Here is an 11,271-nt window from a genome sequence, read left to right on the forward strand (position 1 = left end):
ATCGAATAGAAAATGACATGGTACCTCTATCTAATAATATTTTCAAGGTGACAAGGATCTGCCTGTAATATTGATACAACAAATGTGTTATTGTTCTACGAGCGCTTTAGTCCCAGAAGTGAAAAGAAAGACTTCAGTAACAGCGGGAAAAAACTTTGTTTTACAATTTCCCCTGTTTTGTTTTTTTTCTGTTTTGCAATATAATCTTTGATCTGATTTTTTCTTTCAGTTTTGTAATTCTTTTTCTCTGCTTTGTATTGCTTTCTCTGTTATGCTCAGTAACATTACATCCATATTCACAAAAGCAACAGTAACATTACATTACTCTCTTAGGTAATATCAGTACAGCAGACCACTAAGAGTGTACTCTAATTAGGAGTGAGTTTACCTATTGTACTCGACCTGCACAAGACAGGTTTTTAGAACCCCATGTGTTCACTCTACTACTCATCTTGTTAATTAAATCTTCACAATCAATTGAAGAGAGCCTCTTTGCTGATATACGGATACCCAAGTATTTAAACTGTAGTTTCCCTTGCTCATACCCTGTTAGTCCACTCTATTTATTGCTTAAAAGTTAAATGAGGAGTGTTCTAAAAGGCGAGACAAGTAATCCTTAATCTTACACAATTAACATCCTAAATAAATGAGGATAGTAAAAGAACTACATATAACGAAAATTCTTGTCCTGATTTTTGTAGCACAAATTTGAGGCTGTTGACATGAATGATCATCGTGATCATATCTTGGGATGGATGAATGAGTTATGGAACAAATGGATAGGACACTTGCATGCAAAATATGTGAAGGATAAGCCCATTCAACAATCTCTCAAGAATATCCCAAGGGGAGTAGACAAAAAAGAATGGGAATGGTTAGGAAAGGAACATTTTACTTCTGAAAGTTTCCAGGTATGTATATTGGTTAAGTGTATTAGTAGGAAAAAACCTATAAGTTTGTTAAGGCATGAAATGCCGTATGTTTTAATAATTTTGTTATAATTATTCCAATTAAGCTTATTGTTTCACAACTACTGGCAAGAGGCATTAGAAATGCAACAAACCGATCTAAGTTAAAGATGCTTCATCATATTGGTATCAAACCTATTTGAGAGATTATTTATCAAAAGGTATTGTTAAAAAACTATTTTCCTTGATGGAGTATTTACGAGGTTTGTGTCGTTATTTGACATATTTGACTTTGATGTAAAGGGTGGGAAAGATGGCAATCCACCAGATTTGGCGTCTATTTTCTTTGAGACTCGTAAGAAAGATAACAAGCTTGTTGAACCTGAAGCAATTGAAAAACATGTACGTTTGGTAAATTGAATAAGTTAATCTCTTGAAATTGTTAGGTGTTTTGATAGAAAATGTCCTTTTATATATTTTGTAGGCTCAACTTGAGGAAGTGGTTCAAGAAGATCCATCTCTATTTAGTATAGAGATTGTTGAAAAATGTTGTGGACCACAAACTCGTAGCCATGTATTTAGATTTGGGGGTGGAGTAAAGGCGAAAGATTTGAAAGGTGGAACTTCTTTAAAGGCTGAACTATTGTCCGCTCTACGTTCAACTCGATATGATAACAAATTCTTGAATGAAGAAAACAAATCCTTTAATGCGGAAAACAAATCCTTGAATGATCGCTTGTCTAAAAATGAGATGAAAGAAATAATGAAAATGAAAGAATTATTTGCTGCTCAACAGTCACATGTTCCACCTACGATATCGCCTGCTTCAACTGAATGACAATTGTTCTGCTGACCAAGTAAGTAATAATATACCCGACTTTATTCTATTCCTAAGATGATAGTTCTGCCTCAATCTCTGTACGATGTCCTCATCCTCATTGTGAATGGTTTGGCTTTTTTTTTTCAAGTGAAAGATGAAATACCTAAATGATATCATCAAGATTCTCTTCTAGAGAAGTTACAGACTAAGCATCCACAACCTTAAATAGGTCTCATATAAGTTCACTGCCATACATAATAGCAAACAATAGTCTGTACAACGCAAAACTAGCAGTCCCAGTTCCGAAGTTCCACATCCCTTATATTTATAGATAGAAACTGTTGGGAAGCTCAAGAAAAAGTAAGTTTGCATAATCAAGGATTGTTTTACGACAATGAAAGAACTTGCTCCTATAAAGTTTTGTGTATATTGTTCTTGAGTTGTAATAGTTTGCTTTGAGTTGTTCTTAATTGATTGTAGTAGCTGTTGTTTTGTGTTTGTTAGGGACTTGATTCATTCATTCAAGAGAAGAGTTAATAGGTTAGAAGTTGGGATTGTTGTCAACAGTTCTCTACGTGTTAGAAGGGAGGTTGTAAACCATAAATTGCTATAGTTTAGTTGAGTTTTTGGAAAATCTTACAGAGGTGAGTCGTGGTTTTGCCTTCCTTGACAAAGGAACTTTCTGCTCAAAGAACGTGATTCACGGAGTACATAGGTCACAACCAAACTAAACATGATAAATAAGCTTCACTATCATACTAGTTTAAATGATATTCAGTCATTTCAGGAGTATATTTTTTGAGTTTCAGTGCTAATATATGGTATGAAACCTAGAATTATAATTGTTGGATGAATAGAATCAATATTTGCTCATTTCAAAGTATTTCAAAGCTAAAAATAGACTAAAGGATTAAGAATTTTAATATTGTTGTCTCCAGCTACAGATCAGTCATTCAATTCTTGTCCCTGCAAATGCCTGTGAAACCAAACCTGTTGGTATATATCTTCTGACTTAGATCCACAACCAGCACAATGTTTTCATCTATTATCCATATGCACTTTCTTGTCATTGCTGATTATAATACTGGTCTATTCTCATTGCTTTTATTTTTGTAATTACTAGTCTACATTAGCCTTGTTATCAAGTTCTGCTTGTTCTTTTTCCCGGTTTCACTGCTCTATTCTTGCACGCCTCTCTTCGTTGCCATCCATAACTACACATAATAATGGGTCTCATGTGGAGCCTCGAACATCAATCACCTGATACATATTTGTGAAAGCTTTCTCAAGTTAGTTCTAGATGATGTTTTCAAACAAGAGATTTCTGCCCTGTTTTTTTGTTTATAGCAATTGTGTTTGCCTAGCTTATTTTTCATTCCTACTCGTCTCCAAAGCTATTAAGTCCGTTGTTTCTATTATGAGACAAATGTTATGTATTTAAGTTGTAAATCTTCAAAATAGATATTGGATTCTCGGTTAATACATCTCAAAGTTTTCTAAAAGATTTTTTCTTATTTTCTAGCAGCTTTTGTTGATGTTTCTGGATGGCACCTGATGAAGATCGGAACTTTAATTTTTTTTGCCTAGCTTTTGTTCATTCTCTAGTGCAAGATACAAGTTTAGAAGAAGATGAATGAGCTCACTATTAGTTTACTACAAATTTTATGCAAAACTTGATGTCATAGTCTAACTCGGATGTTAGCTATTTTTTTTGGTTAAGGAAGCATTGAAACTAATATCATGGATGTAAACTAGTTTATTCTAATTAATCGCTCTCCTTACATATATCTTCTTCTCTCTGTCTCTTCTCTCTCTATATATACATATATATCATCTTTTTGTAGCGAAAATTTTAGTAGCAATTTGATATTTGTTGTAATGTATATTAGTGGTCAATCCAGGACAAGAATTATTGCTGGTCTCTAAAGGTTAATCTATGATGACCATGCTTGTTGCACGTCTCTATTGGATAATCTAGACCAAGAAATAATACCTGTCCCTAAAGCTATTCTAGGACGGGGTTGTTGATAGTCGCCAAAGCAATTCTAGGACGAGGTTGGTGATAGTCGCTAATGTATTTCTAGGACCAGATAGTACTCGTCTATAAAGATATTCTAAGGCCATCACTTTAATGGTCGCTAGAGATTACTAGGACCAGATCTATATCGTCTCTAAATATTATTACGACTAGTTTTTGGTAGTCGCTAGTGAGTTTTACCGACCTGGAAAAAGTATTTCCCAAAATATATTTGGTCTAATTGAGACCATAAATACCGTCTCTAAAGGTGTTTCGCGACGAGATTGGATCCCCGTCCCAAAACCTTTTAGCGACTGGTTTTTTGTCCCGTCACTGTTGAGCGATAGCGAATGAAGCTTTTAGGACGGATGGCGACTAGATTTTTCAGGTCTCAAATGCTCGTTTGGGACCAGATTTCGACTTTCAGGGACCATATTTCCCTTCCTTAGAGACTGTTTTTCTTGTAGTGTGAAGAGTGCTATATTTGGTATTGACATCAATAAAAGCCCGGGGCCTGATGGGTATGGGAGTGGATTCTTTAGAGCAGCATGGACTGTGATTGGTCAAGATGTGACACAAGCAATTCTGGAATTTATGGAGACGTGGGAGCTCCTAACACAGTTAAATTCTACAGTAATCTCTCTCATTCCAAAAATAGATGCACTAGTGATGGCAAGTCAATTCAGACCTATCTCATGTTGCAATGTTCTGTGCAAGTGCATTTAAAAAATGATCTGTCAGAGACTGAAGGAAGCAATAAAAGTGGTAGTGGCAAGTAATCAAGCAGCGTTTGTTGAAGGAAGATCATTGATCAATAATGTACTAATTTGCCATGACTTCCTGAGGCATTATAATATAAAACTACTTTGAGATGTATGATGAAGATTAATCGATGGAAGACAAATGATATGGTAAGCTAAGACTCTATAGAGGAAGCTTTAAAGGGTTATAATTGTCCACGAACCTTTGTGCAGTTGGTAGTGACATGTGTTACCACTACGAGGTTCACAGTTAAAGTGAATGGAGAAGGCTATGGATATTTTGTGGGCAAGAGGGGCCTTCGACAAGGGGACCCTATTTCCCCTCTGTTATTTGTATTAGTTATGGCCTATCTTACGAGAATTCTGAGGAAGATGAGTGATCTGGCAGATGTCAAATACCATCCAATGTGCAAATAGCGAAACTTACACACTTAATATTTGCAGATGATTTAATGGTGTTCTGCAAATGAGACACAAATTCTATTAAGAGGGTGATGGAAGCTCTGAAACATTTTAGTGCTGTGACTGGCTTGGAGGCAAATTTGCAGAAATCTAACATATTTCTTGTTGGAATGACTGAGGAAGCAAAGCTGAGAATTTTGAATAGTACCGGGTTCTCAATGGGTGTACTACCTATACGGTACCTGGGACTGCCGCTATCTTCAAAAAAATGGAATAAGGTGGATTGTTACCAATTGGTGGAGAAGATTACAAAAAGAATTACCTCAGGTTATTCGAGGTAGCTGGCATATGCAGGGAGGCTACAAATTGTTAATGCTGTTTTGTTCTCGATATATAATTTTTGGGGGACAGTGTTTATCCTCCCACAGAGTGTGTTGCAGAAAGTAGATAAAAAATGCAGAGAATTCCTATGGGAAAGTTCGAAAGGGCACAAGAGAATAGCCTTGGTGGAATGGGATAAGGTATGTGAACCAAAATATTATGGAGGATTAAATATCAAGAGTTGCAAATTATGGAATATAACTGCTGTTGGGAAGCTCTTATGGCAATTGGCGAACAAGAAAGATGTATTATGGGTCAAGTGGGTTCATGAGATATATATGAAGGATACAAATAACATTTGGGAGCACATACCACCCCGAGATTGTAGTTGGTATTGGAAGAAACTGAATGTTTTGAAGACGGAAATTCTCCAATGGTACCAAAGGGGACAATATGTTTTGACACCAAATGGCAGATACTCCATGACCAGTAGCTACCAAACCATGCTTGGTCTGTTACATAAATGCCCTGAGGCAGAATTACTTTGGAGCTCTATAATGCGGCCTAGACAAAGATTTATGTTATGGATTGCATACCAAGGAAGACTACTCACTAAGGATAGACTACATAATATGCATATACAAGTTGAAAATGCAGCATGTGGCTTGTGTGAGAAACAGAGTGCTGGAACGCACCAACATTTGTTTACTGAATGTCATTGGGGGAATATAGTGAGGAAGGATTTGGCAAACTGGATGGATATGGTACTGCTAAGAGGCACAATTCAACAAATATTGGCATGGATTAAAAGAAAACGTTGGAAGCAATTGAAGAAGGAAGCAGCAGCTGCTATGTATGGAGCAACAATTTAATATACTTGCCAAGCGAGGAATTGGAGGCAGTTTAGACAGAAACATGTAAATATAAACTTCATTGCAGAAATAAAAAATGAGTTACAAGTTAGACTAGAAAGAGTTAAGGAGTCTAGAAAAGCAAGAAATTGTCAAGATTTAATACATAGGATATGTGGTAGATAGTAAGTAGCTAGATGCTATAGTTTTTTCTTTCCCAAATTGTAATACTTTATTTTGGTATGGTAATATTCACAGTTTTATTCCCCAAAAAAAAAAAAAACTTTACTTTTTGGTGGCCTTAATATGGTTCCTTGTTGTGGATGGTGGTATGGGACGCTATCCATACATTGCACAAGGTATAACATGAGGGTTACTTGAAGTGAAGGTGTAAGGTAAAGGTAATGGTTTACATGATGATGTTGTCTAAATGTGGTGTTATGACTTGAATGATGATTATACTTGTATTGTATGTCTCTTATACTATTGTACATGATCTTTCCAAAAAGTGGCATAATGCATGGTTTCCAACCAAAATGTCCCTTTTTAAAGCATGTTTTTGCATGGTAATCTTACTTAGTATATTTTTGTGTGCTAATCCATATTTTCTCTTATTTCTACAAGTGTAGGTTCCGGAAAGTGATTGGTCCTAGCTAGGATTGAAGTGTTTGGATAGAGTTTTCCTCCAAGACTTGGTATGTCCTCATAGGTCGAGGACAAGGGCTCTTATTGTTTCTAGTTCTTTCTTATTTGAGACTACTGTTAATACTTCAATAGTAAAGGACTGTGACCCTATCTTGTTAAAGTTTTGTCTAAGATGGCCATGCGAGACTTAGTCTTTCGCCGTGTCTTTTGAAAGATTTCTATGAGTATTGAATGTTTTGAATCGTATGGTTTTAAATATAAAGTTTTAATTCTGCACTATTTTCATTACTGAATGCAATGAATGACTTTGAGACTTGTATAAGACCCCTTCGGGGTTGAATACGCCGTGTTACGACTAAGGGGTTCTCTCGGGTCGTGACATCAACCCTCGCCTCAGACTCCTCTATAGCACGCTACATCCATGGCCTCACATGCTGAAGTAGAGTGGCCATTTGTGCCTTTAGCCTATGGAGTCAGGCTAGAGGGATGGCGGTGGAACTCGAAGAGCGAGTGGAGGTAGATGATCTAGGGGCCTGACTGGAGGCCAGAGATGGAGGAGCTTGGGGCTCTATTGTAGTGGTTGGAAGGGAAGTGTCATCATCTTCCATCTGCTCTACATCTGCTACAAGATCATCGCCCAATGGTGGCACCTCAACCAGTGGCTCCCTATGAGGTGCAGCTTCATTGGCCTCATCCCGAATAAGGCTGATGTCTAGATCCTTGGTTGCCTGCAACAACCGGTCACAATGCCAAACTGGTAGTCTGGAGTCCCTGCAAAGCTGGAAGATGAGACAGGGGAGAGGTAGGGTGTTGGTGGCCTTGAAGGCCCTCTCAGGAATCTCCGCGATCAGAATGCAAATGAAATCAACCTCTAGCCCTGCTATCATAGCTGCAAGTATCAATTCGCAGACCCAATGCCCAGGATAGGGGTACTAACCCAATATGCGCTCTCTCCATCTATAGCAAGGTTCCCGGCTAGCCATCTAAAAAGGGCCTCCCTCTTCTCGGCATTCTTCTAGAATGCCCCTCTCCTAATGATGCCCATGCGGTAGTCTAATTCTTCTGTATTGATAGGTAGAGTCTAGTCTAGACCATAGATGAGCCTGCAGAGGGTGATCTTGGAGATGTCTACAGTGAACCCCCTTACTAGTGAAGCTGCAGTTGGGGCCTGAGCTGCGGGATTGACCCGATATGAGATGAACCCTCGAACGATGGAAACATAGGAAGCGTAGAACTCCCTTACTATCCTTACTATGGGTGCCTGGGGCCTGTGCCATCCATTCGCACTTGTGCCTGCGGAAGAGCCTCTCAACGACTGGGGTAGTGTGTAGGCTCCCTGGGAGAACCCAACGCTCCTCGGTGACTAATCTAACCATTTTATCATGCTCGTTTCGCATGTGAGCATCACTTTAAATCTGAAAGTGGCCTGTCACACACCATTTGTTGGGCTCTGTAGCAACCGCCGGGGGCTCTGTACGGGGTGGTACTATGGTCTCTCCTGTACTATCAGACTCGTACGAGAAGGCGGTGCTGCCGCTGGGATAGGAGCCTGTGAGACGATCGGTGTGGTCCCCTCATTAGAATGGTGGGCAGTGACCATGTCGGAACTCACCTGTTGGGCTGTATTCCATGTAGTGCGGGGAGCAGTAGGGGAGGTCCTTGTGCGAGGTGGCACGTACTCCCCATTTATATCCTCGTCGATCAACCGCAAAGAAGGGCCTCAAACTAGCACTTGCCCTTCGTGGACCATGTGGGATTTTTCTTAGGAGCCATGGTATTTGTGGAAGCTTAGTTAGTACCAAAACAAGCAAATAAAACACACGAAAGAATTTTAGAACAAGAAACACAACAAAACAAAAAAATTAAAAAATTATTGACAGTAGCTGAACTGTCGACCCACGGTGGACACCTATAGTCCGTCGAGTGAATGACGGACCATGGGTTCCCTTCGTAGATCAGAACACCCAAAGGTTAGGTCTCTGATGTGAATCACAGATGTGCAGAACGGTCCGTTGATTGAATGACGGACCCTAGTCAACACCGTGGTTAAACACTTAGGAAAACTCTTGTGTGCTTCTGGCCCACCAACCCAACCTACGGTCCTTAGAATGTCCTACGGTCCGTCGAATGTCTTTCGGTCCGTAGGCGGTGTCTCGTGGGTCGCTTCTGTGCCACATTTCAGACGGTTTAATTTATTTCATTCCTTTTCTTTCAATAGTTACAAATAACCTAGGCCTACACATGCATTTCAACAAGTATGTTGGTAGTTAATCATCCTTAGGGTTCCAATTTCATAGGATTTTATAGAGTATCACAACAAAACCTAAGTCAAAACTTCCAATTTGGACTATTAACTTGAATTATTCGGTTTTAATTAACTTCACACTCACATACGAGCATACCAAGGGTGTTTCTATCATACAATTTCACATTCAAACACAAATTTAATAACCCAAGGTCAAGTTCCAACTTCGTAAAGTCAAGATACAATAATGAACAGTGAATTCAAAGTAAGGGTGAAGTCATTTACCTTACAAGTAATCGAAGTGGTGAGTGTGATGATGCAATTGACTCCGTAGACCTTTCCTAGCCCTTTGAGACTGAACCCAGACTGTGGAATCGTTGGGGAATGAAGAAGAGTGATTTGGGATTTGGGGAAGTGAATAGGGTCTTGATATGACAGATATTGTGATTAAATGGGAGTCATTGTGGGAGAGAAAAAGTTTAAACACTGTTGAGAGGGATATTTGTACATGGGGGTGTTTTAAAAATGAAGGGGTTTTATTTATAAGGGGTCCAGGTCGGGTCAACCCTAGTTTTTGGACCCATGAGACCCTGTCTATGGTCCATGCGTCGATCTACGGACCGTGGGTAGGGTCTATAGGTCACTCTGACACTTAGAAAATTTTGTGGACTTACCTGGGATCTACGGACGCTATCAATGGTCCATGGATTGATCAACGGACCGTCGATGGGGTCCGTAGAACGTGGCACAACTATTTTTTACGGAATTTGCCTTTCATCCCTGCACACGTAGCAACCATTAGGACTTTATTTTTACATTTTCTATACACTTTTAAGACACGGACCCTATTCCATATCTAGCCAACACTAATACAAAAATAAAACACCTATCTAAAGAGTTTACAAATACAATAAGAAAACTCCTATATCGAAAATAAAAATCTATAATTGGATAGATTGTACATCTTGGGTTGCCTCCCAAGAAGCGCTTGATTTAACGTCGCGGCACGACGCAGGGCCCTTGATTACTCAGACTTCATCAAGATAATATGCCTCAATCATTCCTGCACGCTCTCCAATTTCCCCATGTAAACTTTGATCTTTTGCCTGTTCACTTTGTACCTTGTTCCCTCATTGTTCTCGAACTCGACTGCTCCATGTGGGAATACTTGAGTGACTTTGAATGGCCTGGTCCACTTGGACTTGAGCTTGCTAGGAAACAAGCGCAACCTTGAGTTTAATAGAAGAACGAAATCACCCACAACAAATTCAAGCTTTCCAAACTTTTGATCATGATACTTCTTCATTTTCTCTTTGTACAAGTCTGAACTTTCATAAGCTTTTAGGCAAAACTCATCAAGCTCATACATGTTACTCAATCTTTGACACGATGTGGCTCACCAATCCAAATCCAACTTCTTTAATGCCCACATGGCCTTATTCTCTAGCTCTACCGACAAATGACATGACTTCCCATTTACAAGTTGGTAGGGGGACATACCTATAGGAGTCTTGAATGCGGTGCGATAGGCCCATAGAGCATCATCAAGCCTTCTTGACCAATCCGTTCGGTTGGAGTTCACAGTCATGCAGGGATTCACTTTATCTCTCTGTTAGACACTTCAACTTGCTCACTAGACTGCAGGTGGTAAGGAGTAGCTATATTGTGACGAACTCCATATTTCTATAGCAACTCCTTGAACAATTTATTACAATAGTGGGAACCTCCATTGCTAATAATCACCCTAGGTGTGCCAAATCTGGAGAAGATACTCTTTTTCAGGAATGGGGTGACACTCTTACCCTTATTGTTTGAAAGCACAATTGCTTCCACCCATTTTGATACATAGTCAACTGCAACAAGAATGTACTTCATCCCATGTGAACTCACAAATATACCCAAGAAGTCAATGCCCCATACATCAAATAACTCAATCACCAATATTGGATTCATAGGTAGCTCTTGAATTTTTGAAATTCCTCCTTCTCTTTGGCAACGGTCACAAGACTTGGCGAAATCATGAGTATCATGGTGGATGGTAGGCCAGTAATACCCACACTGCATGATTGTATGAGCAGTCCGAATACAACTATGATGCCCACCAACAGGCGATGAATAACACACCTCTAGTATACTCATCACCTCGACCTCGGGCACACAACGATGAATAATTCCATCAGCACAAATACGTAATAAGTAAGGCTCATCCCAAAAGAACTTGTTCACATCATGCATAAGCTTATTCCTTTGGTGAAACGACAAATCCGATGAAATCAAATCGCTTGCCAAGTAGTTAGCAAA

General features: G+C 39.2%; 1 protein-coding gene across 1 annotated transcript; it reads left to right on the forward strand.

The window, feature by feature from the left end:
- Window positions 1–4,113: 4,113 nt before the first annotated feature.
- LOC125863873 (uncharacterized) lies at window positions 4,114–4,923 on the forward strand. Its single transcript, XM_049543847.1, has 4 exons — window positions 4,114–4,133; window positions 4,213–4,378; window positions 4,487–4,564; window positions 4,720–4,923. Exons 1-4 carry the CDS (start codon window positions 4,114–4,116, stop codon window positions 4,921–4,923), a joined length of 468 nt encoding a protein of 155 aa, XP_049399804.1.
- The last annotated feature ends 6,348 nt before the right edge of the window (window positions 4,924–11,271 follow it).

Source organism: Solanum stenotomum, chromosome 5 (genome assembly GCF_019186545.1).
Source record: "Solanum stenotomum isolate F172 chromosome 5, ASM1918654v1, whole genome shotgun sequence".
Classification (NCBI taxonomy): domain Eukaryota; kingdom Viridiplantae; phylum Streptophyta; class Magnoliopsida; order Solanales; family Solanaceae; genus Solanum; species Solanum stenotomum.

Coding starts and splice junctions, on each gene's coding strand:
- LOC125863873 (XM_049543847.1), top strand. CDS start 4,114: ATGGCGACTAGATTTTTCAG. Junction 4,379..4,486: donor TAACACAGTTAAATTCTACA/GTAATCTCTCTC, acceptor ATGATCTGTCAG/AGACTGAAGGAAGCAATAAA. Junction 4,565..4,719: donor GAAGATCATTGATCAATAAT/GTACTAATTTGC, acceptor ACCTTTGTGCAG/TTGGTAGTGACATGTGTTAC.